At 36.3% G+C, this 27448-nt stretch overlaps 1 protein-coding gene and 1 long non-coding RNA gene across 2 annotated transcripts; one reads left to right on the forward strand and one right to left on the reverse strand.

Moving 5' to 3' along the window:
* The first annotated feature begins 405 nt into the window (after positions 1-405).
* On the forward strand, positions 406-26215 carry RAD21L1 (RAD21 cohesin complex component like 1). The gene is made up of 13 exons (XM_019458930.2): positions 406-554; positions 2162-2291; positions 4217-4310; positions 6550-6656; positions 10355-10525; positions 11947-12042; positions 13241-13351; positions 14917-15143; positions 15385-15484; positions 16328-16452; positions 18910-19005; positions 21310-21387; positions 25148-26215. The coding sequence occupies exons 1-13, from the start codon at positions 411-413 to the stop codon at positions 25334-25336; spliced, it is 1668 nt and encodes a 555-aa protein (XP_019314475.1). The 5' UTR covers positions 406-410; the 3' UTR covers positions 25337-26215.
* Positions 18518-19831, reverse strand: LOC128773415 (uncharacterized). Its single transcript, XR_008417640.1, has 4 exons — positions 19774-19831; positions 19530-19611; positions 18882-18968; positions 18518-18749 (listed from the first exon to the last, which is right to left on the reverse strand). It is a non-coding gene; the product is annotated as an uncharacterized LOC128773415 (long non-coding RNA).
* Positions 26216-27448: the final 1233 nt, after the last annotated feature.

Below are 27448 nucleotides of genomic sequence, written 5' to 3' on the forward strand. Positions count from 1 at the left end.
TCTTAGTTTTTGTGTGCCTTTTCCTGTTCTGTTGTTTTTTCCCTATTTCCATCCTATTTTTCCCAGGCCTCCGCCTCTATTTATTTGACCTTATTAATAAGAGAACTTAAATTCTTTGTAGGAAAAAGTAAGTAGAATGTAGGAAACCATCAGTGATCAGAACACATGTAAATCGGGTGTGGTTCACAATCTAATAGGGTTCTCATTAGTTTATAATTTTGTATTTTACATAATGGCTTCTTTACAAGAAACTGAATTGAATAATAGCTTCAACTGGAAGATAATCTGTTACAGAAATGATAAAAAGTGCTTTTGCTAAGAAATAGCACTGAAATGTTTTTGTAATCAAAATTTAAATATTTTTTAATGTTCTCTCTAGTTGTTAAATACCCCTAAGGAATACAGGCAACATGTTCTACACACATGTGCTTATGAGTAAGCGAGGGCCGTTGGCCAAAATCTGGCTTGCAGCTCACTGGGAGAAGAAACTCACAAAGGCTCATGTATTTGAATGCAATCTAGAGATAACCATTGAAAGAATCATTTCACCTAAGGTATGTTATTGATTCAGATTATAATATGTATTTGGCATGATTTATGGAGAGGAAAGGAACTAAAATATGTTCTATCAGAAAATGCATCTCCAAGGAAGTTTTACTTTTTTTTTTTTTTTTGGAAGTTTTACTTTTGAAATGGTCTTCTTTAATTCCTATAACATTTATTACCTGAGCACAAACATATGTCAATTTCTGTGGGTAATTAACTGTTTTCATATGTTTATCATAAATAGATTAGACCCTGAAGGAGGAAGGTCATATTTTGTACATGTTTTGTAATCCTTTCTTATTCCCTTAGCAAAATACTGTAGACACAGTAGGTACCAAATAAGTATTTCTTAAAAAAATAGTGAGTGAATGAATATGGAGAATAGAAAAAAAAGAATGAGTATAAATCAAAATATATATGAAAACACTTCATACAGTACTATGTTCATAATAAAATACTGTAAGATATTAGAATTTGCATTAAAATATTATTTTAATATTTTTAGAAGGTAAGTATTTTTTCTGCTTGCAAGAAGGATGAATAATAATTGAAAACTTTCCATGTGTCAGGCACTGGGCTAGACTTTACACTCATTAGATCATTTAATCTTCACATCAACCCTGTGAGATGGGCTTCTTTGAGCCTCAGTGAAGTGTGGTAGTTAAGAGCATGAACTTTTGAGTTAGTCAAACTTAATTCCTGCTCCATTTCTTGGTAGTTTTCTTACTTTGGGCATGCTACTTATCATATCTGAATCTCAGGCTTTTTTCTTCTGTAAACAGAGATTCATATCAAAATTAAGTAATACATGAAGAGCTCTTAGGACAACTCCTGGCACAAAATAAGTATATAATAAGTTGTAACCATTATTAATAAATTGAAGTTCAAGAAGATTGAACTTCAATTCTCAGCAACTAGGCCAAAACTTGAACCCAAGTCTGCCTGACTGTAGAGTTTATATTCTTCCCTGAAACTAATAATCACATATTTCACTTAAATGGCACATTAGATTATCTTCATTGAGTAAGAACAAAGGTTAATCATTTTACAAGATGAGGTAGAAGTTAAGTGATTCACTTTTTTTGGTTTTTTTTGATGTTTATTTTTGAGAGAGAGAGACAGAGTGCAGGTCGGGGAAGAGGGGCAGAAAGAAGGAGACACAGAATCCGAAGCAGGCTCCAGGCTCTGAGCTGTCAGCACAGAGCCTGACGTGCGGCTCCAGCTCACGGACCATGAGATCATGACCTGAGCTGAAGTGGGACGCTTAACCAACTGAGCCACACAGGCATTCCAAATGATTCACTCTAAATAAGAATACAAGGGGCCCCTGAGTGTCTCAGTCGGTTGAGCAACCGGCTTCAGCTCACGGTCTGTGCTGACAGCTCAGAGCCTGGAGCCTGCTTCGGATTCTGTGTCTCCCTCTCTCTCTGCCCCTTACCTGCTCATGCTCTGTCTCTCTCTGTCTCAGAAATAAATAAACATTAAAAAAATAAATAAATAAAAGAATACAAAATGTCTTCTTTTTAAAGAGAGGGAATTCTGTGATTTTATAATTTTCAAACAGGGTTTATGAATCTAATTCTCAATATTCTAATGCTTTAAAAATTCTTGAAAGGTGAAAATTGCACTTCGAACTTCAGGACACCTTCTTTTGGGAGTTGTGCGAATCTATAATAGGAAGGCAAAATATCTTTTGGCAGATTGCAACGAAGCATTGCTTAAAATGAAGATGACATTTCGCCCAGGTATACTTGCAACATTGATTTGTCTCACTCACCTTGTTTCTCTTTTGCATTTTTATTTTGGGTGGGCTCTTTTAATTGGTGGCACTCCGTAATTCCAGCGTGTATATGTGAATATAAACTTCCTTTTCACTGATTCTAAGTTTCCGTGGTTAAGGACAAATTATATTCTTTCCCTTGCTCTTTACCTGTGTTTGCAAGAAAAGCTTGTGCTTTCAAACACTTGTAAAGTTCCCGCATATTTACATAAGAAGTCTACTTATGTAAGAAATTCTGATATTCAGTTTTAATGGATTGCTTAATTTACCACATTTATTTTTGCCTGTATGAGATAAATTAGAAATAGTGTAATTGACAAAGCCTAGATATCATAATTGTCATTGTTTTCAGAATTCTCAAGACTCTAAGTAGCTTAGGTTGTTCTTACTATTTATGAAACATAAAAAAAGATTTGACGTTTATTTATTTTTGACAGAGAGACAGAATGTGAATGGAGGAGGGTCATAAAGAGAGAGAGAGAGACACAGAATCTGAAGCAGGCTCTAGGCTCTGAGCTGTCAGCACAGAGCCTGACCTGGGGCTCAGACTCTCCAGCCTTGAGATCATGACCTGAGGTGAAGTCAGACGTTTAACCTACTGAGACACCCAGGCGCCCCAAAATATTGTAGAAAATCTCTAGACCTTCCAGAGTGCTAGAGATTTACATGTGTCATAAATATGATGGCTTCAAATTTTTTTTTCAACTTTTTTTAATTTTTTTTATTTTTGGGACAGAGAGAGACAGAGCATGAATGGGGGAGGGGCAGAGAGAGAGGGAGACACAGAATCGGAAACAGGCTCCGAGCCATCAGCCCAGAGCCTGACGCGGGGCTCGAACTCACGGACCGCGAGATCGTGACCTGGCTGAAGTCGGACGCTTAACCGACTGCGCCACCCAGGCACCCCTCAAATTTTAACTCAATGTTAAGACATTCATCATTTCCACCTTGTGTTATGGTTATTTAGGTACAGGCCTTGTCTCTCACACTAGTTTGTAAGTTCCTTGAAGGCAATATCTTTGTTGTGGTATTTTCTAAATCTCTTACGGTACTTGTTTCAGTGTCTTGAACATACTGTTCCCTCAATTAATATTTGTTGAATCAGGGTTGACAGGTTGTTTTTCTTTATTTAAAATATTTGTAAATTCTCTACGTAGATTTATACTCATATCAAATATGGTTCATTTGTCAATTATTTCATTTATGTGATCCACAAATATTTATTGATGCCATACTTTGTGCCAAACACTATTTTAAGGCTCTGGGATACAAGGACAAAGAAGGCAAATAAGGTCCCTTTCAGTTTGGAGAGGATATCAGATAATAAAAAAGTTTTTTAAAATTATTATAATAATTGTAGATAATGATTGTGCTATGCAGGAGTCTAAACAGAGTATTACAACAAAAAATAGCAGAAAACTTTACTTGCATTAGGCTAATTAGAAAAAGCCTTTCAGAAAGGGTAGAATTTAAGCTCAAACTTGAAGAATGAGAAGTACCCAGCCATGTAAAAAGTCCCTGAGGGAATAGCATTCCGGGCAGAGGGGAACTGTCAGAGCAAAGGTCTTGAGGGGGAAAAGTGCTCAACTTGTTCAGGTAACAAAAAGGCCAGTATGGCTAGAGTCTAGTGAGTGAGGGAAAGATCCTTCGATGATGCTGACAGGTTTGTACAGCTGCAGAGGTTCTGATTAGAAATTTGAATTTTATTTAATACACTGGGGAAGTCACTGAATCACTTTAAGCATGGGAATGAGCTGAGCTGATTGCTCTTTAAATATTTTTAAATACCACTCTGGCTGTTTGTAGAGAATGGGACCGAAGAGGGGCAAGAATTGGGAGTTTCTTATATAGCATTATTGCTCATTGGATGTGGTTTTTTATTCTTTTCAGGACTGGTTGACCTTCCAAAAGAGAATTTTGAAGCTGCTTACAATGCTATCACATTGCCAGAAGAGTTTCATGATTTTGACACCCACAATGTGAAGTAAATTATTTTTTTATTTTCCTTCAATTTAATTTTCTTTTAAAAAAAGTTTATTTATTGATTTTGAGAGAGAGAGGGAGAGAGGGAATGCAAGTGAGGCAGGGGCAGAGAGAGAGGGAGAGAGAGAATGCCAAGCAGGGGCTCAAGCCCACTAACTGAGATCATGACCTGAGCTAAAATCAAGAGTTGGAAGCATAACCGACTGAGCCATGCTGGCGACCCTCAATTTGATTTTCTTGCTTTCATCTTCAGATTTCATGAATACAAGTGGACTCTAGTTAAGAACTGAAATACACATGTAGTTGAGAAGACTTAAGTTTAGTGTGAAATTTTGAAATATAACACCAAAAATGTATCATCATATTTGCTGAATATAATTTGCGATATTAACAGTATGTTCTTCCATTCATTCGGTAAATATGTATTGGGTGCCTTCCATACGCCAGGCACTGCTCTAGACACTGAGGACATTGAGCAACAGCTTCTGTGTGCATGAATCTTACATTTTAGACAGACAATAAGCAAAGAAATATACACTTTGCCAGTAAATGATCAGCAATATGAAAAGAAACAGAAAATAAAGAAAAAAATGATAAGATTCTCAAGAAAGGGTTTTCTAATAAGGTCAGAACTGAAACCTGAGGGAGGTATAGGAACAAATCATTCAGTAATGTGGGGAAGAATGTTCCATGTAGAGCAAGTGAGAAGGCCCTAAGGCAGAACATATTGGACCTTTTCTGGGAACAGCAAGGAGGCAAGTGAGACTGTGTTGTAAATGACAGTCTGAGTGGTATGAAATGAAGTCAGAGAGGTAGTTGGGGGTGCAAATGATGTTGAGTGTTGCAGGCCACAGTAAGGACTTTAATTTTATTCAGATAGGGAGCACAGGAGGGTTTTGAATAAGAGAGTGACAGATCTGACTTGATTTCAACATGCTTCTTCAGGTTACTTAGTATAAAGGGGAAAGGGAGGAAGCAGAGAGCCTATGAGAAAATTGTTTCAGTAAGAAGTCCAGATGACCCTCCCACCCAACACCTACTCAGGGCTGCAAGGGAAACTCCACCCCACCTCTTACCAGGAGCTGCTGCAGGCAGAGCCCAGCACTGAAAGGGTCTCCCCCCTCACACCAGGCCGTATCACCCAGCCCCATTGATCTGGAAGTGAAGGCCCAGGGTACATGGGGGGAGAAGGGCAGTGAAAACAGTTAGTGCCTTGAGTGGGGGATGCCAGGATTCATGGCTGGGAGGGACAAGAAGGGGACATGACAGCCCTGCCCTATCTGTGGGAGCCCGAGGGCCCAACTAGGGGCACGCGCCTTTCCCACCAGCAGCTCACAGACGTGGGATCAGGATGCCAGGCCTCTGTGCCCTCGAAGGGACCCTCCTGTGGTCTTTGTCTTGATCTTCCTTAATAAATGGTGCTATCCCTGCCAAAAAAAAAAGAAGTCCAGGTGAGAAATGACAGTGTCTGTAATCACTTCTCAGTCTTCATGTTATCAAGGTGGTAACAGTCAAATTATGAATATATTTTGAAGACAGAGCCAACAGAATTTGCTGAAGAATTGGATATGGCTTTAAGGAAAAGAGAAAGGAAGGATGACTACAGTCATCCTATAGTCACAGATAAATTAGGCTTTAGACATAAGTTTTGAGATGATTGTTACACATCCAAGGGGAGTAGGCAAGTAGTTGAATATCTGGGTCTGAAATTCAGGAAGGAGGTCTGGATGGGATAGATAAATTTAGGAGTTGTGAGTATATAGATGGAATTTCAACCCCCAGAGAGTGAGTGTAATTATTTTAAAAGAGAGAGATCTGAGAACAGTGTTAGGTCATTCCTAATAGCTAGTAGTCTGGGAGATGAGAAAGGACTAATGAAAGAAAAGGAGCAGCCAATGAGGTAAGGAAAAACTCAAGAGAAAGTAGTATCCTGGAGGTGAAGAGAAGAATACATTCCATGAGGGAGTGAACATCTGTTTCAGATGCAGTTGGTTAGAATAAGTAAGACAAGGACTGAGAATTGACCCCTGGGTTCAGCAACCCAGAGACCATTTGTTATGTATACATGTGTAATCAACTAGTGTGTATAAATAATACTATTGAGGAAATAAAAGTGTTTATTTTTTATAATAAAAGCTGTTTTTTGTTTTAGAGTTTTGGGCTTTTTTTCAGTATACTGCAATCCTTGTGTTCTGTTGGCATATTTTTCTCAATCTTCTCAATCTTATGTTTCTCCATAGTGCTATTGATGTTTCAGAACATGTTACTCAGAACCAAAGCAGACCAGAAGAAATCACACTTAGAGAATATTACGGTAATGATCTACTGTTCCAAGCTGGGAGCTTTGGTGAGAATCTTTGAGAAATTAAAATCACAAGCTATAATCAATTATAAAATATAATTCATTTTTGCAATTATAAAATAATTGCAAAATTATTTATAAAATAGAAGCATAATTGCAAAATAACTTATAAAATAAATATGCATTTTTGTATTGAAACCATGTCAATAGAAATAGCTATCTTTAGAATGGATCTCTTGATGTCTAAATGCAACTCTCAGTAAGTTTATCTTTTACCTTGTTCTAAATAGGTGTTAATACCAAGATTCAGTCTTAGGCTATAAACTTCCCTTCTTAGTCTGCAGTCCTTTATTGAATACTTACTATATGTCATGTTCTATCATAGGCATAGGCAGTACAAAGTTTGCAGAAGCACTTCCTGCCCACAAGGAGCTTCAGGCTGGGAGAGAGATATGCAAATAAACATATATATATATATATATATATATATATATATATATATATACACACACACACACACACATATAGTAATATATGTGTATAAATACATATATATTACATAATACACATATATTACATATAACCCTAACACTATATATATATATATGTGTGTATATGTGTGTGTGTGTGTGTGTGTGTGTGTGTGTGTGTGTATATAGTGTTTTACGTGTGTGCTGTATATCGTGCCTTCAAAGTATGAAAATTTCTCCAATATGTGATGATATCAATTGTAAAATGAAAAAGTTTAGCATGGCTTGGGACTGAGGAGGAAATAACACATGCTAAATATATACTCATTGATTATAAAACAAACTGTTGAGTATATTTTATAATTAAGCTGTTCTTTTTATGGCATTTACCTCTGTCTTGAACCATTATATTATGTACGTCCTGTATTGATCTGAAAACTCCATGAGGATAAAATCTGTGTCGTATTCATGTTTGGTTCTCTTATAGTGCCCGAAGCAGTGAGTGTAGAAGAAGTGTGGCTTAACTCTGTGTTCCGTGGGGGAGGGTGGTCAAGCCAGTAATGCTTGAACTACATCTCCAACCTCCATTTTTCATCCTTACTCTTCTTCTGTAACTCTTCTGATCTACAGCTGTGTTCTTAAATGATCTGTGGTGTGGGACAAATTTTAGAATTTTTGTTAATTTCCAGTCTGTCATGGAATGATGCTTTTGTAAAATCCAGAAAAATTGAAAGTTTAAAAATCAAAATATATGCTTCAATTTTTCTTATTAAATTCAACATATATAAAATTACGCTGTGAAATTGCTATCAAATTTTTTAAACATTTACCTCTAGTCTGTGTATTTACTCTATCATGGACAAGCACCAACCCACAGACCATATTTTGAGTAGCCTGGATCTCTCACTCTCTGTAATCCCAGGCCTTAAAATGTAATACATTGGCAAAGGGTTAATCATATTTCCTACTGCCAAGACACTCTTTACACATTTCCCTATAAACACTACTGCTGTTCTTTAGGCCTAAAACTTTAGGATCACTTTTTTTTTTTTTTTTTTTTTTTTTTGAGAGAAAGAGACAGAGCATGAGCGGGGGAAGGGCAGAGAGAGAGACACACACAGAATCTGAAGCAGGCTCCAGGCTCCAAGCTGTCAGCACAGAGCCCGATGCAGGGCTCGAACTCACAAACTGTGAGATCATGACCTGAGCCAAAGTCGGACACTTAACCGACTGAGCCACCTAGGTGCCCCTAGGATCACTTTTAACTACACTTTCTGTAAGCTTTATACCACTACTGATTAACAACAACAACAACAACAAAATTGGACATGTCTCTTAGGTCTTCTATTTCTCTAGCCACCAGTATAGTTCACCAGTACTAAAGACCTGCAGTAATACCCTCCTACACATCTCACAGTCTCTTCCCACATTTTATGTAGCTCTGCAAGAGCAATTGTCCTTAAATTCCCTTTTTTTTTTTTTTTTTTTTTTTTTGGTATCACATTCCTCTACTTAAATACCTTGGGTCCTTATGACTTATTTTAGACACGCTGCCTATCCTCAAGGGCCTCTATCAATTTATCACCTTCTGTATTTTATCGACTTTATTTGTTTTACTCTTGATACAGACTTTTTGCTCTAGTTAAGAAAATATATTACCAACCAATAATTTAGTTGTTCTCAGTCTGTGTCTCCTACAATTCAAAAAGGGGGAAGAACATTTTCTCAGTGTATGAACAGATCTGAGTTTGCATCAGCTTTTTCTATTGCCTTGCTGTGTGATACTGGGCAAATCACCTAGCTTCTCTGAGACTTACTACCCTATTTGTAAAATTGAGATACTACTAGCAGCATCACAGAGTTATTTCCTTCATTCCCTCCTTCAGTTCTTTTCACCAATAAGTGATTTTTCTCTCTTTCAAAAACTAGCTCAAACCTAATGTCTTCTAAGAAATGTTTACTATTAATCCATCCTATTCTGAATTACAATGTAAGATTGAAAGCAATGATCATTTCTTTAATTTATTTGAATAATCTCAGGTTCTTGTGATGCTCAGTGCTCAGAATATAGTGTCTGTTCAAAAATGTTATTATCTTATTGACCAAGGCTAGTTTTTCTTTTGAGAGCTTTCAAGCTGCTCCTGGAAGATATGAACATATTTTTAGTTTACTTTTGTTTTTATTTTTTAGTCTTTTCTGTTGAGCAAATCTTTAATCCAGTACAATGAAGCTTGCCTTTTTCAACTCTTCCTTTCTACAAGATAAAAGCCTATAGAAGAATTTTAATATAAGTGATACTGCATGATTTTGTTTACTAACTAGCACTAACATGGGTTGTGAGAAAGGGAGGAGAACGACAACCTCTGTCTGATCTCTGGGGTTTCAGACTCCTGGACCTAGAGATTCAAACCCAAGGAAGGCAAAGAATATTAAGAATATACATGTGCTGACAACCAATCTGGAAACAAGTCAATTTGAAGCAGGGAGTTCATTCTACCTGCTACTGTCAGTGTCTTAAGAGTTTGCTCTCATAAGTCTCCATTTTGCAAAATATTTTACCAGTGTAAGTTTTAACTATCACTGTCTCCGCTGGGTTCAGATCCTGGCTTTGTCATTTATTAGGGTATGACTGTGTGCAAATTATAAAACCTTTCTATGGACATGTTCCCTTGTGTAAATTTAGGATTATAATAGTATCTTCTATTATATAATATAATGCATATAATAAGTACTCGGTTAATGTTAGCTGATTGGGTTTTGTCTTTTTTATCACTGTATCTCTAATACCTAGCAGATTGCCTAATACCCATTCATTAAATACTTATTGAATGAATGTTGTAAACCCATTATTTAATATTTTATCTACCTTTCCATTCCCAAGAAGGCAGATATGCTCCTTATTTTCCAAATCCCCACTGTGGATAAACAGTGCAAGCAATTGTACCTGAAATAATATGAAATAATACTTGATCAAGCAGGACATGACTATCTAAAGTAGAAGAAATCATTTTGGGAAATTATTAAACTGAACCACAACTAAAGACTCTATCCTAATGTTTTTTCCCTATTGTTTTGGGAAAAGCGTTAGACTAGAAATCCAGCCTCTGCTGATTAACTGAATGACTTCAGTTGACTATGCAAATAAGTTTAGCTCTCATTTTTCTTATCTGTAAAATGGGATGGTCTGTACAAGAAGATATCTGAATTTCCATCTAACCCTAAAACTCTATGTTTCTATGGCTAACTCAGTATTAATGATATATATTTATTTAGGGGAGGAATCTGAAATTCTCAGAAGACATAGCTTTTTTGATGACAACATATTGCTGAATTCCAGTGATCCTTTAGTTGAACATAGTTCTGAAAGCCTCATTGGAGAAAAATCTCTGTTCTATGACAGTGGAGATGGATTTGGAGATGAAGGGGCTGCAGGAGAGATGATTGGTATGTTGTCTGGTTATATAGAAATTGAATATTAAAAAAAGAAATTGGATATTTATTTCAGTCATGCTAAGAATGTATTAATAGGCTTATTATATTAAACTAAAATGTCAGGTATGCCCCGTGTCATATAAATCAATGCATTTTTTAAAAGTTTATTTATTTAGGGGCACTTGGGTGGTTCAGTTGGATAAGCATCAGACTTCGGCTCAGGTCATGATCTCGCGGTTTGTGGGTTCAAGCTCCGCGTCAGGCTCTGTGCTGACAGCTCAGAGCCTGGATCCTGCTTCGGATTCTGTGTCTCCCTTTCTCTCTCACTCTGCCCTTCTCCTCCTCATACTCTGTCTCTGTCTCTCAAAAATAAATAAACATTTAAAAAAATAAAGTTTATTTATTTTGAGAGAGAGAGAGCACATGCGTGCACGTGCAAGAGGGTCACGGGCAGAGAGAAAGAGAGAGAGAGAATCCCAAATAGGCTCCACATTGCCAGCACAGAGCCTGATGTGGGGCTCTATTCCGTGAACCGTGAGATCATGACCCAAGCTGAAATCAACCAACTGAGCCACCCAAGGGCCCCTAAATAAATACTTTTTTTTTTTTTTTTAGTCAATACATTTTTTACATACATTTTCAAAGTCTGTGGTGTATTTAAACATTTAGGCTAGATCTAAGTAAATAGGCATCTATTTAAACACATTTTCCCTAAAGGTCATAAAATACTACTTGTTTTTATTTTTACAAATTCTTAATTTTTAGAGGGGAAGGAATGAAGTTAGTATATTTCCTCACAAGATATATTAGATCATATATTGGAATCATTGTTTCCCTTAAGAGAAATTGTGAAACAGCTATTCTAAGAATCTGTCCAACATTTTATATTGTAATTTTATATTTATATCATGATGTTACTATAAAAGAATCATAGAAATGGAGTAGACAAAAACTGGGAAATCTGAATACACATACCTGTATTTTAAAGATAGTGATGGTTATATAACAAGTCTTTTTTAGATTCTCTAGTTTACTTTAAAGGACTGGTTGTGGCAAACTTTTTGAAATTTCAAAATTATGAAAAAATAGTGGTTCTACCTTAGGTATCTACCAAAGAAGTTTGAAAGCTTTCACTTCTTGATTTGGAGTTTAAACATGGCTTTGTAACAAGATTACTATCACAGTATTAGTTTAGTAAATATCTCCTGAGATTAAACATCTATTTAATAAGGGAAAGGAAATAAAATATATAAAATTCTATATTATCCTGCATGAAATATGATAGTCTATGTAGCCAATCAAATCTACTTAAGTAAGGTTGATTCATTTTTGTATCTATTTATAATCCTTATATACAATAATGTCAATTAAACGTTTAGTGAAAAAATGACAGATTCAATTCTGTGACAGAAGTATTTATTGTGTTTTTCAAGACAATCTATTGCAAGATGACCAAAATATCCTGTTAGAAGACATGCATTTGAACAGAGAAATTTCCCTGCCTCCTGAGCCTCCTGATACTATAGTGGGTATGATGAAATTATCTTTTGTGTAGAAAGTGAACAGATACTGGTGTTCAAATTAAACCTTACAACTTGCTCGGTTTAAGTAGCAATATAATATAGTGAAAAATAATAAAGAATGTTGTCCCTCAAACTCTTTTGAGTCTGACTGTAGACAATATGGAATAGGAAACTCGGTTCCGAGAAAGGTACAACAGTGGTATTTAACCAGGATTGGGTTTATTTGATATGAGAGCACATCTAAATACTCTGGCAAAATACTATGCCTTTGAGTCATTAAAATAATATGTGTTACATGTTAGAAACATCATTAATATTTGACATTGCTATGATTATTAATTATTAATATTAATACCATATTGACATTAATATAACTGGACAATCTGTATACAATTTGAGAGAAATTACAAATGTGGGGATATTTTCTACTTGAAATTCATGTGAAGGTACCTCAGATCATTTGAAGTATTTTTGTATGATTTTTCTTAAGAATTGAAAGTACAAATAGCCCCATTTTGATTCCTCATTCTTTTTTATGTTACATTTCCTTCCTAACACATAGTAGAAATTTAAAATGTGAAAAAGAGAGATGATATAAATTTATTTATGGTCCTTTATGGGTCAACTAATAATTAAGTATTAACAGAATACAAATTAAAAAAAAAATTTTTTTTAACATTTATTTACTTTTGAGAGAGACAGAGCATGAGAGGGGGAGGGGCAGAGAGAGAGAGACAGAGACAGAATATGAAGCAGGTTCCAGGCTCTGAGCTGCCAGCACAGAGCCTGATGCAGGGCTTGAACCCACAGACTGCAAGATCATGACCTGAGCCGAAATCAGTTGCTTAACCGACTGAGCTACCCAGGCACCCCCAGAATACAAGTTTTTTTTAGCAGACATAATCAAATTTATGTCAGTCATTTACTGTGGTTGCTACCACTGTTTCTACTAAGTCCAGCCTTAGATGTCACATGTGCAGAAGAAGGTGACGATGCATGACTCACCTAGACACTGGGCCCCAGACCATATAATCTCTGTGTCTCTTCAACTCTCTTAAGTACATGATTCTAAAAATAAGTTTTGGCTCCAGTTAGCAATATAAATCTTCAATTAGTTTATCTTTTGCTTTCATTCTTATATAAACATCTAGATTAAACATAACTGTTATTTTTCTAATAATTCTTTTTATGGTGATGTTATTAGTAGAACCAGATAATTCAGAGTGTATATGTCTACCTGAAAATGAAAAAATGGATGAAATCACATTATCAAATGAAGAACATGGATTTACCCTTGACCCAATTGATGTTTCAGGTCAGCGTCATTCATGGTTTTGTTTTTTATTTTTGTTACGCTACTATCTTATTTACTGTGAGGTAATCTGTGAAATATTATAGGAAGTAGCCAACCTAGTAATAACATTTGCAATACAATAGGGAAAGGGTAGGGAAAGAGTGTGGAGGAAATTTGAGGTGATTCTTTCATCATAGTCAGTCCTGGTCAAACCATACACCCAGTTTGGGAAATTGGAAAATATAAAACTCAGTTCAATGCCAGTAGTTATTGAACCATTACTCTCTGTTGGGCACAGGAGTTAAGAAGACATAGTACCTGCTTTTTTTGTTTTTTTTTTTTAATGTTTATTTATTTATTTTGAGAGAGAGAGAGAGAGAGAGAGTGTGCGTGCAAGCCAGGAAGGGGCACAGAGAGAGGGAGAGAGAATCCCAAGCAGGCACCACAGTGTCAGCGTAAAGCCCAATGAGGGGCTTGAATTCACAAACCATGAGATCATGACCTGAACTGAAATCAAAGCATCGGATGCTCAACGACTGAGCCACCCAGGTACCAACAATAGTACCTGCTTTTAAGAAGCTTGTAGTCTGATTGGAAAGATAAATAAACATGCACATGCATATAAAATAAGGCAGAATAAAAGGATCAGAAGAGAGGTCTGTGCCCTCTAACATTTAACCTCAAGCATATTTTTAGGAATAAAAAATAAATATGAATATAATATATAACTTGACCTTGTAAGAACATCCTGGTTTCAAGTAGTATAATTGATATGAATTTCAGTTATAAACTCAGGCATGCAAGGAATAAAGCATTCAAGTTTTTTTATTTACCACATTCAACTCTGAGCCTCTATCCCACTGGGTTGGCAAAAGTTTCAATCTGTATAGCTCCCCTATCTATCCTAAGCCATGTGGTGTCAAAATTTGGGAGAGGAGTGTGGCAGATGGAAGGGAAACTGGTCATCAACCACAACAGTTTGTGGTATCTACTGTCCCAGACCATATAGCCTCTGGGGTCATCACACACCCAGCCCTTCTGGGATCTTGTCATGTTCCCAGGATTTTACTAAGGCACGTTAGCAAGCAGGTTACTGTTCCTTCTGGCTCCATCTGATCTCAGATCTTCATCCATTCTGGGAAATCTAACCCTCCCCTTTTGCATACTTGGAATTTGTGTATGAATTTCAATGGAAGAGGGAAAAATATACTTGACAAATACAAATTAATGTTTCAGAATATCCTGTTGTATAGATATCTTAGGGAACTTCAAAATTGAGCAACTTCCCTCCCATTATGTTCTGTGCTCCACATTTCCTGAGTTAATCTACCTGGTAGGTCAACAGCGTCCCTCCTAAGCACTTTGAAGGAACACGTTATAAACTGCATCAACTATTGGCTGCTCAGATACTCTAGCTGCGCAAAAGTCTCGTGAAGCATAATTTTCAGTAGAGAGAAAGGGATATTCTTCCCATGGCAACTCTGTAGGTTGCATTGTGGTAGACATTTCTTAGGTATGCAGTGTCTAGAATATCATTTTACAAAGCTGTACAACCAATCCCATTTGTGTCTATTTCTTATATTTAGACCTTGCTGAGAAAAGAAAAGGCAAAAAGAGGAAATTGCTCATAGATCCAGTCAAGGAGATCAGTAGCAAAATTATGCATAAACAGCTTACTTCCTTTACGGACACACTCATGGTTTTGGAACTTGCACCTCCTACCCGAAGACTGATGATGTGGAAGAAGAAGGGAGGAGTGGACATACTTCTGTCAAGTCCTGCCCAGGATATGACTCATGCGGAACTGAAAATGGTAATAGTTTGCATCTTTTTACATAGTTGCAGTGCTTGGTTATAAATAAATAAATGCATATTTACGTTCATGTATACTATAACAGAATATAAACTGGTGAAAAATACTCCCTTACTTTTGAATTAATTTGCTTGATGTGTGTGCCTGAATTATAGTTTTCACTCTTTAGCATATGTGCTTGTATTTTATTGAATTGCTTTGCTTGTACAAAAGCAAGTAATAGAAGTGTATATTTTTACAGTTGTTTACAAAGTGCTTTCTGTCCTCTGGCTTTAAACTTGGAAGGAAATTGATACAGAAGGAATCAGTAAGGGAAGAAGTGGGAAATGAAAACATAATAGGTGAGACATCCTAACTGTTGGTGTTGAGGGGATTGTTATAGAAACAAAAATGTCATTTTATATTTCAAAATGAAGATGGGATCCAATTCCATATTCCCAAGTATAAATGCTATCTCTAGAAGAATATTTCCGCTTAAGAGAAATTGTTACATCAGCATTGCCTTTTTTCTTTGCAGATTAATTTTTGTTCAACAAGTACACTAAAAAGATGAAGTATATATACTATGTGGATTCCTCCTAGTCTCACTCCTTCCTACCTCCCTCATCCCTACAGCCAGTACTCACAAAACTTCAACAGATAAAATTATTTTATCTTGTAGGATAGTGTTTCACTTTAAGACAACTAAAAGGAAAAGTCACCTAGTAAGAATAGCATTTCAACAGTACAATGAATCTGAGATGTAGAAATTTCCATCCACCCAGAAGCTACTTGGAGTATTGATAATTGCTGATTATTATTGTGACTATTATAAAGGAATAATAAAACCAGCTTATGTAACGAGTGAATCTCTGCTTCGTGATCACCTGTCCTGAAGGCATTAAAATCTGCCACACAATACACCAAGATGGGCTTGAACTATCCATGTTATCTTGTGAGTGCCTGTTTGGGAGTGAGTGTGGAGGAGATAGTAGGTGGACCATGGGGAGGGAGGTGATAAGAAGCAGACAAGGGACAAGGGAAGATAATATGTGAGACTTGGGAAACTATAAGAAAGTTTGTGTACACTTTGCTTAAATTCTTAGATTCCAAGTTTTGTGTCAGAAGTTTTCTTTTGTAACAACCATATCCCAATTTAAGTTTGAAAGATAGTTTGGTCAAGTCTTCTCTACTTACTAATTCAGAGACCTCCGTGATGGAAGAGCCAAATTCCCGGCAAGACTTAAGTCAACCCAAAACTTGGAAGGATGTGATCAATGGACCGAAGTGTAGCTCTCATGAGGATACCAATAAAAATATTAATTCTGAGGTAAGTTAACCAAAGAGAATCATAAAAGTATTATTTTTCTGACACAGATACAGTGAAGGAAACTTGAGACTCTGACATGTCTTCTTACATTTATAGTTTATATTTAGTCTTATGTTAGTCCATAATTTGTTTGGTAAGGGGCAGTGGTATGTAAAGCATGATTTTCATCTGTAGAACAGTATTTTCTAGAAGTTTAAGAGAGTAAATAAGAAGATAGTAGTTTCATGCTGTAATAATTTGCATGGTAATCAAATAGGTGATTGTACTTGAATCCAGTTATATCCTGAAAATCCTCTTAGGCCCCACATTCAGTATATCATGGAATGTTTTTAGGACTCTAGACAATACACCCATGTTTTGTTTCTGATCAGAAAGTCACTCTTCCCACCTCTAAGAATATGTTTTAGACCTATGATTACCTTAGCCTTGAATCCAAGAGACTATCTGAAGATCCATGACCAAAGAGAAATTTTTTAAAAATTTTACTTGAAGACATAATTTTTATTCAAAAAACGTTACTTAAAAACATAGTTGGAAACAGTGTGCTTTAAAATATTTTTCCTGGGGCGTCTGGGTGGCTCAGTCGGTTAAGCGGCCGACTTCGGCTCAGGTCATGATCTCGCGGTCCGTGAGTTCAAGCCCCGCGTCGGGCTCTGTGCTGACAGCTCAGAGCCTGGAGCCTGTTTCGGATTCTGTGTTTCCCTCTCTCTGACCCTCCCCCGTTCATGCTCTGTCTCTCTGTGTCAAAAATAAATAAACGTTAAAAAAAATTTTAAAAAAAATATATTTTTCCTATTGTCACTTTAGTGATTGTACAAATATAGCCACACCAGATAGTAAAAGGCGAAAGATTTATACGATCTGAAGAGAAACCAGAGCATTAGCCACACCAGATAGAAAGAAACCAGTGCTCTTCTGGTTTGCTCCATCATCACTGCATTTTGATAACCACTCAGGGAATTCAAAGTCAGTCCACATTGAAACTGAATGCTCTTGGAAGGAAAGACAATTTCACAACGCACTAACACAGAATGTATTTTACTAAATATTTGATAGTATACTAGATATTGAATTATTAGGTTGCCAATATCTTCCTTATTTGGGCTCAGGCATTTCTTAGAGTGCACCTACTGAAAATTATGATCAGTCAAGCTTGTTTAGTTCATGATTTTTTAACATATTAACAAAACAGATTTTCCCTCATGCTTGAAGAGATTGATGTATGAGTTCTCTTGAACCATTTAGCTCCTCTGCCCTAACTTATGCTTTAGCCTTCAATTCCATTCTTATTCTGCTTCCAAAAACGGTGAACAGATGTGAAATACAGTCAGGAATGGGAGCACATTGACAGGACAGAAAAGTATTGATTCTGATTAGTCATTTTCAAATCTTTATAAAGCATTTTTTATGTAAAGTAACTGCAAAATTGAGAGTATCTAAAATGTAGAATATTCATAGAGATTAAAAGGGAAAAGACATAAGTCTCTACAAACATGCACGTTAAAGAATAAAATGCAACTCCTGATACTCACTAAACATTCTGAAAGCTGAAATGAAAAATCAAGGAAGCTTTGTTGAAGGAAGCTCCTACCTGAAGACTGGTTAAAGATGAAAACAGGGCCCAACAGCTTCTATAGCAATGAAAAAAAGGAGATGATAAGGAATGGAGAATTTCTGGCTCTCTCTTTTTCCTTCTTCTCTGTGCCTTTGCTCCTCTTTCAGAGGACATAGTTTTTCTTCCCTTTTGCCAGCGACAGCTCCAGCAGTGGTGGCAAGAATCGTGTCATGGCCCTAGGTAGAGATATTAATATCGCTTCCCCCATTTTCACCCCCTCTGCTTACAGAGCTTCTTCCTCTGCCACCTGGTACTGGCATGAGGATAGAGGCAGGGGCTGGGGCTGGACAAAATGCCTCAAAGGAAAGTGGTCTCAGCCACTCAGCCAAAAATATGTTTGATGTGGGGTCTGCAGTGGTGGAGAAAACAGGACTAGAAAAGATAGGCAACAAAGAGGGCAGGAATGTGCCAGTTCTTCATCTGTGGGAGGCTTATGGAGAACAGGGGCTGCCTACCTGGGATATTTCAGGAATAATATTTTGCGAATGCAGGTGGTATTTTAAATTAGTTTCAGAGGGGTGCCTGGGTGGCGCAGCTGGTTAAACATCCAACTCTTGATCTCCGCTCAGGTCATCATCTCACATTTCGTAAGTTTGAGACCCGCTTTTGGCTGTGCACTGATGGCACAGAGCCTGCTTGGGATTCTGTCTCTCCTTCTCTCTGCCCCTCTGCTGCTTGTGCTCTACCTCTCTCAAAATAAATAAATAAAATTTAAAATAAATAAATAAATCAGTTTTAGAAATGAGCATTCATGTGACGAAAGCATTTAGCAAAATAAAATTGTTCCTATGAAAACTACTACTACTGTGATGACCTACCTGTATTTCCCTAATTTGCTTTAGGAGGATATTGTTGAAGTGGTATCTTCAGCTACTGAGGAATCTTCCTTAACGAATGCCGTCTTAGCACAAGAAATTGAAAATAGTCCAGTTGAGTTGGTAAATATATTCATAGTCTTGAAAATTTTCTTAAAAACTTTGTTCTTAAATAGTTAACACTTTATTTACCTAAAACTTGGTTTTAGAGCGATCATGTTGCTTTCTAGAATTATTATTTAGTGATCTCAACAAAGAGATGTGTCAGTAGTTTGATAAAACATACTCAGAATTGCTTTGACCTTTTTTCTTTCTTTAATTTATTTTGAAACTTCAAATAATTTTAAATAAAACTATGGGATTTTTATATTATCAAAGGTAGTCATAGGTTAGAAATATTGAGAATCACTGTTGAGTTATTCTTGTAACAGCTTTAAAGAAACAGAGGTATATTAGAGGTACATCCTATGGCATTTGAAATTTTACTTCATTTATGAATAAAAAAACAAAAAACACAACAATTTTTATCCAAAACATTATATGGCTCAAGGCCTATACTGTCCGAGATTTTTAGAGATCAGAAAGAGAAAATGGTCTGCTCAAAGGGTCACAATTAAATAGCAAAGCGAGAAGTAACATGGACTTACCTGACTTCATGTGTATTACTGTCTTCTTTCTCTAGTCCTTGTACCACAGTGCTAAAGGCATTTTTAAGCTTGTAATGAATTCCTATTAAATAATATCAAAATAGCTATTAATGTCATAAATAAGTTGTTCTTAAATAAATAATCTTTATAATGAGTTCCGAGACTATTAGATTGTTTTTTCATATGTGGAGAACACTGCATTCTCTGGATAATCTAAGACGGGAAAGATACCTGAATTTTCTACCTGAAATATCCAAACAACTAAGCCAGGAGAGGGTTGGTTAATTTTCGCCTTTCTCTTTGCTTCTGTAGACACAGGTTATTTTCATACATGGTCAAGCAAACCACAACACAGCACAAGTTCAGCTGTTTTTAATAATCCACTGGGCTTTCCACACAATGGATTCAGCTGTAGGGTGTCCAGATAGATCAAGTAGACAGGCTTCAGCAAAGTGCATAGACTATTTTTTCTGAGCCTTTTCCTGGTTAGTTTAGTCGTGCGATATAGGTGAAGCTGCAATCTCATGGATCTTTACCAAAGAGATGGGCCACTGCTTTTTATATATGAAAAACAGCATTTGTGTATTTAACAATATAATAAACATTAGCAATTGGGTGAATTCATTTATCCCAGGGCAGACCAGAAAGAGATAAAAATAAATTGTACCTGGAGGGATTCGGAAAACTCTTCAGAATGAAGTGACCATATTTTCAGATCACTCCTTTTGGAGCATAAGAAAGGATGCTATGTAATCAGGACCGGGAAGCCGGCATAGCTAGTAGGAATGAGGACTCGGCAGTCCCCTTAGCTTTAAGTGATTTAAAATACTATCCAGAATATTCTGGAACTTTCTGAAATCATCTTGGAGTCTGTGAAATTGAAAACACTGTGGGAAGTGTCTTGGCTTCAAAGGTACACATGAAGGCTTGACAAACATTGCACCTCTGATAAGGATGACACAGAGGTATTGGGTTGCATGGTCAGAGCTAGCCTGGGAAAAATTATAAAGTAGTTCAGATCTGTGCCACCTTCGTCCCTGCCACCCCCCGCCCCTGCACTTTGTAGCCTTGCTCTTTTGTCAGATTCATCAGCACCTTTCCTATGCCCAATTCTGTTCCTAGCTCATAAAGTGTTAGGTGATAAGAGCTTAGAGTGAGTTCCTGTGAAGGGATTTCAACTTGACTGTTTTTAAATATTGAGGTGTTTCTGAAGGTGGCTAAGCTTTAAAGACTGAAAAGAACTAATCTATTCAGATAATATGACAGGAAATGGGTTGATCTCTTTTGGACAGGTTACCCTTGAAATCCAAAAGGTTCTAACCCAATTGTACACAAATTGCTAAACATCATTTATTAATTAGAGCTTCTGTATCACCAGGGAAGCTCAGATAAAGGCCTTTACAATGCAGTTTTTCTATAGCTTTATATTTACCCTGTCAACTCAGTTCAAATTGACCAGAGCTGGGATAGTCCTAACCAAAAGTCATGGCTGACTTAACTTTTGGAAGTAAGATCACAGTGCCCTGGTATGCATTACCAGTAAAGACTGCAGAATCTCCTACTCCGGAGCCCCTCATCACCTAGGGAGCATAGATATCATCCTACAAAGACTGATCTGAAGTTGTATGTTTCCTATTCTGTTGTCAGACTATAAGCTCCTTTATTTAGCAGGACCCAGTGTTATGGTTGGGTTTCTTGTAGCAGCTAACACTGTGCTTAGCAAATAGTAGCATTCAGTAAAATTTGTTTCATTGAGGTATTTTATTATTCATTCAAACAGGAGTCATTGGGGAATCAACAAAATTTTGAGGCAGAGAGGTGGAATGGAAGAATTCTTAAGATGTTAAATAGCTTGCAGGTAAGATGATAGGGTTTGTCAATCCTATTTTTTTTTCAAAATAAATAAAATGTTGACTTCAATCTTCTAGACATTAATAAAAATGAAATCATTTTTGAAGTGCCTGGGTGGCTCAGTCAGTTAAGTGTCCGACTCTGGGTTTTGGCTCAGGTCATGATCTCACAGTTCATGAATTCAAGCCCCTCCGTCAGGCATGCAGGCATGCTGCCAGTGTGGAGCCTGCTTGGGATTCTCTCTCTCCCTCTCACTCTCTGCCCCTCCCTGAATTGCATGTGCTATCTCTGTCTCTCTCTCTCTCTCTCTCTCTCTCTCTCTCTCAATAAATAAACTTAAAAAAACCCATTTTCATTATTTTTTTGTTGAGACCAAATTCCACTAGAATGAAATGATTTTGAGCAGTATACCCAGGGCTAACTATGAGAGTTTGCTTTTGGTGCCTGCATATTCTAAACAACTTCTTACCTATACTCAGACCTCTAGACATCTAGTGTATTTCCCATTCTTGGGTTTAGGAGGCTATCAACCAATTCTCTATATGGAACCAAGTTTATAATAGCTTAAGAGTGGGGCACCTGGATAAGTCAGTAGATTGAGTGTCTGACTCTTGATTTCGGCTTTGCTCATAATCCCAGGGTTGTGATCCCACAGTCGTGGAATCGAGCCCTGTATCAGGCTCCACGAGGAGCATGGAGCCTGCTTAAGATTCTCTCTTTCTGCCCCCCTCTGCTCCTCTTCCCCACTCGGGTGCGTTCTCTCTCTCTCTTAAAAAAAAATAGTATAAGAGTAAAACAGATAATTTTAAATTTAACTTATATTTTTATCAAAATAATACATGTATATAAAAGTTACATAGTTCTATGCTATAAGAATGAAAAGGAAACACAGAAGATTTTTGTCCTACTCCTCCTTATCTCTAAGTCCTGCTCACCAGAGGCAACTATGTTCAGCTGTTTCTTTTAGCATTTATAGCTATATTTCTAATCATATGTTCTTACTGTTCTTTCTTGATATTTCAGCTTTAAATTTTACCTGTTAACTTCTTTCAACATAAAATGAATATTTCGCTGAGTTATATCTCCCCTAACCCCAGTCTGTTTTTAGCACAATATTCAGTGTTTACAATAATTGTAACAGTTATGATGCAGGTTTGATTTCGACTAAGAGCCAAAATACCAGTGGTTTAAAAAGATAAAGTATAACCTGGTATGGCTGCTCTGCTCACAAAATATCAGAGACCTAGGTTACCTTTATCTCATTTCCTTTATTCCCAGGATCAAAAATGGCTAAGTACCCATCATGTCTACATTCTGTTCAGCAGCAAAAATTTCTTTAGGTGTACAACAGAGATTGTGTGTATCACTTCCCACATTTCATTGCCTAGGACGTAGTCACCTTGCCACATCTAGCTGGGAAATGTAGTCCTTTGTCTGGTAGCTTTGGGCTCAGCGAGTAATTCTATTCCGATGGAAGACAAGAATGGATAGTAAGAGACAATCAGCAGTTACTGTTACTATGGAGGGGCACCTGAGTGTCTCAGTCAGTTAAGCGTCCAACTTCTGCTCAGGTCATGATCTCATGGTTTATGGATTCAAGCCCTGTGTCAGGCTCTGTGCTGACAGCTCAGAGCCTGGAGCCTACTCCAGGTTCTGTGTCTCCCTCTCTCTCTGCCCCTCCTCCACTCACGTCGTGTCTCTCTCTGTTTCTCAAAAATGAATAAATGTTAAAAAAATTTTTTAATAAAAGAACCCCAAAGACTATGTAAAAATTATTGTCATTGCATTTCTTTTCTTGTCAATTTTATGGCGCTTTTTTTTTTAGTTAATCATTGCCTCATTTCCCCCATTTGCTTAGTGTCTATATACTCATCCTTAATTCTTTTTAAAAATTCTCTGACATATAATGAAACCCCGTTTAGTATGGGCAAATATATCAATTGATTCATCAGTTCCATTTTTTTTTTTCTTGAAGATACTCTTTCCAGAGCTCATCATCCTTTTATTCTAATTGGACTAGCTGCTCTCTAGGTCTTTTCTATAGTTTTTGTCTTGGGACATTGCTTTATCGTAACATGGGAATTCCTTTGTCTCTTTCCTATATTATTTTCTCTGGTTCTCGATGCTTTGGTCTTCCTTTACTTTGAACTTTTTGGTGGTTAACATCCTCTCATAATTTCTGAGAGAAAGAGTGCATAGGAGATATACACCCTATATACAAGTCTGAAAATTTCTTTATTTTACCTTTAACTTGATTGTATGTCTCTGAACCTAGTTTGAAAATAGTATCTTTCAGATGTTGAAGGCTTTGTAACATGTCTAGGCTTCTTGTGCTGTTACTGAAAAGCTAGATGCTGCTTGGTTGCCAATCCTTTATTTTCTCTCTGGAAACTTTTAGATCTTTTCTTTACTCCTAGTGGTCTGAAATTTCAGGATGATGTGTTTTGATATGGATCTTTTTTCATTTATTGTGCTGACCGTGTAGTGGTTTCTTTATTCTGAAAGTTCATGTCCTTGAATTCTAGGAAATTTTATTGTATTTCTTGAATTGCCTCCTTGTTAATCTGTTCTTTCTGAATTGCCTATGGATCAGATGTTTGATCCCCTGAATTGCACCTTTAAATTTTAAAGAATCTTTTATCCTTTATATCAATTCCCTTTGTTTTGCTTTTTTTCCTATCCTCTAGAAAATTTCTTCAACTTTATCTTCTAGTCTTTATTGAATTTTATTTCTGCTTTCACGTTTTTTGTTTTCCAGGAATTTTTCTTAGTTATTAATTATTGTTTTGTTTTGTAGCATCCTTATATTTCATTTATTTATTTACTTTTTTAAACAGCTTTATTGAGGTATTATTAACATACAATAAATCATACCTATTTAAAATACAGTAGAACAATTTTGACATATGTATATACCTGTGAAACCATCACCACAATCAAGATAGTGAACGTATGTATCCATAACCCCAAAAAGTTTCCTTGTGCCTCTTGATAATTCTTTGTCCCATCTCTCCCACTGGTCCTCCTCCCACACCTCCAAGCAACCCACTAATGTGGGTTTTTTTTTTCAATAATCATCCTCATCTGTGCTTCTATTCTAGAAATCTGATTCCAAGTACTAGTCTTCCTAAAAGGCGTTATCTTCATCCATAATTAAATGCTTTATTGTAGCTCAACTTTTTCTGGTAGGTTCATAGGTGCCCTATGGTGACTCTGATATCTTTTTGATCTGTGTCAAGAAACTGGGAGGTGTTTATAAAGCCATATTCCTCTGCCACTAAGATATATAAATATAATTTTACATTTATCACTATAGTTGTTTATAGTCACCCCCACCCCCCCCCCCCCGGTACCTTTAAGGAAAAGAAGCCCGATGAGGCTGATAATTTTCATTGTATTTGAAGCCTCCCAAAGTCCTGTGGGTTGTTTTCTGCCTACAAGTCTAAACTAACTGCACCTTCCACGAGAGCCATTTATTTATGTTAACATCAAATTTTTAAAAGACCTAACATTTGTATAACACGTTAGAAATTTGCATAACACTTTAAAAGTTCTTTTGCATGCATTTTCTCAATGAGCCAAGCTTGTATTCAGTGACCTATGATTTTTTTTAAGTTTACTAATGAGTCATTTGCATTTCTCTATTTAAGGATTTCACACTCACTTATCAAAAATATCAATATTTTATTCATCCTGCATCCACAGCCTGCTGGACTTTTAATGATGTTGTTTCTCTTTCCTTTCTTCTTTTCTAATTATTTTTCCAGGAATCCAACAAGATGGGAATGCAGTACTTTAGTCTGATGAAGCTCTGCAGACACAGTGACCGAAAACAAGCTGCTGCCAAATTTTATAGCTTTCTTGTCCTAAAAAAACAGCGGGCTATTGAGCTGAGCCAGAGTGCTCCCTATGCAGATATTATAGCTACAGTGGGACCAATGTTCCATAAAATGTGAAGGAAATCCAGAACATGCAGATTTATGTCACATTTGGAATTTCTGTGTAGATGGTTCACTTTAATGCAGAAGCTGTCTGGAAGCAGCTGAAGGTCTGATCCATTTCATATATTAGCCAACTGCCTATTTTATGTTTGTAAAGTCAGAATAACCATAGCCAGAATTGGAAACCTGTTTGCTCACAGAAATACTGAATTGTAGCTAAGTAACATTTTTAACTTAGCTAACTTGAATGTATAGTATTTACCATTTCCCTGACTTGAATATTGCATTTAGAATATATTTTTAAAATACTATGTGCCTTCAAGAAATATTTAAGGATATTTTTAAAAGCTATTTTATATTGGATTATTTACTTAAGTTTTATGGGAGTAATTAATATTTTGTTTCCCCACAGGCGGTAATTTATTTGATTCTAATGCAAATCATCCTTGATTTGACCTAATGCCATATTTTTTAATCTATATCTTAATTTAAAAGTTCTAAAATTAATCTTTGTCTTAAATTATCTGAATGACTTTTAGTCTATTTATGGGTTATTTAACATTTTATTTACTATTTAATGATTATTATAACTACCATTCGTGTGTCAGCAAAACTAAATCTCTTCTTACGTTGAAAAAATTAGCAGACACTTATTCAGCACGTTGTCTGCAGCTACAATTCAAGTAAAGGTCGTTAAAATAAATGTTCTTTTACTTGGTGTTTACTGAGCATTTTTTACATTAAAACCATTGTTTTTCTTTTTTCTTAGTTTAAGTTTGAGTTAGGGAATTTTCATATAACGCTCTGTGAGCTCCATAGTGTTCTGTGAAGTGAAGCTGATAGTACTCTCTTAAATCTCCTTGTATCTAGACTTATCTTCCTGCAGATGAAATCCTAAATGGCCTCTTTGAATGTATTAATTATAATATTGAAATGTCAAAATTTTAAATCTTTAAAAATTTAAAATATTTAAAAAATATCTTTTATTCTTCTAAAGATACATGATTTAAAATCCAAAAAAAAAAAAAAAGTCTTTTATTTTTTAAATTAACATATAGAAAAACTGACTTTTTCATTTTGGCACATAGTTCTGTGAATTTTAACACATGTCCAGATTCCTGTAACCACCACTACAATCAGGATACCAACAGTAACATCACCCAAAAAATTCCCTTGTGTTATCCCTTTGTAATCACTGCCTTCCCGCATCCTAACTCCTGCAACCACTCTTTTACGTGACTATAGTTTTGGGTTTTTTTTAAATGTTATATAAATGGAATCCTATAATATGTAACCTTTTTGAAACTTTCGTTCAATATAATGCCTTTGTGATTTCTCCAAGCGGTTGCATGTATCAGTGGTTTGGTACTGTTTGTTGCTGGGTAGTATTCTGGTGTCTGGATATAGCAGTTTATTTATCCATTTACCCCCTGGAAGACATTGAAGTTGTTTTCAGTTTTGGGCAATTATGAATGGAGCTGCTTAATATACTCCTGTACAGTTTTTGTGTGAACATAAGTGTATTTCTCTGGGTAAATATCTAGCAGTGAGATTGCTGGGTCATATGGTAAGCGCATGTTTAACTTGATAAGAAATTATCAAGTTGTTTTCCAGAGTGGATGTACCTTTTTGGACTCACACTAGCAGTATGAGATTTACAATTGACCCTTTGCTACCTTTTATTTTGACATAATTGTGGTTGTAAAAAATAATACAGAAAAACTTGTATAATCTTTACCCAGTTCCCCCAATTTTTGCATAATTTTAGTACACTATCATAGGAAACTGACACTGATACAGTCCATTCACCTTATTCATACTTCACCAGTTTTACATGCACTATTTGTGTGTATTTAGTTCTATGTACTTTATTTATTTTTTTAACGTTTTATTTATTTTTGAGACAGAGAGAGACAGAGCATGGACGGGGGAGGGGCAGGGAGAGAGGGAGACACAGAATCAGAAGCAGGCTGCAGGCTCTGAGCCATCAGCCCAGAGCCCGACGCGGGGCTCAAAGTCACGGACTGCGAGATCGTGACCTGAGCTGAAGTCGGACACCTAATCGACTGAGCCACCCAGGCACCCCTAGTTCTATGTGCTTTAATACATATGTAGCTTCATGTGACC

This window comes from Panthera pardus, unplaced genomic scaffold, assembly GCF_024362965.1.
Source record: "Panthera pardus isolate Hobbes unplaced genomic scaffold, ASM2436296v1 HiC_scaffold_25, whole genome shotgun sequence".
Classification (NCBI taxonomy): domain Eukaryota; kingdom Metazoa; phylum Chordata; class Mammalia; order Carnivora; family Felidae; genus Panthera; species Panthera pardus.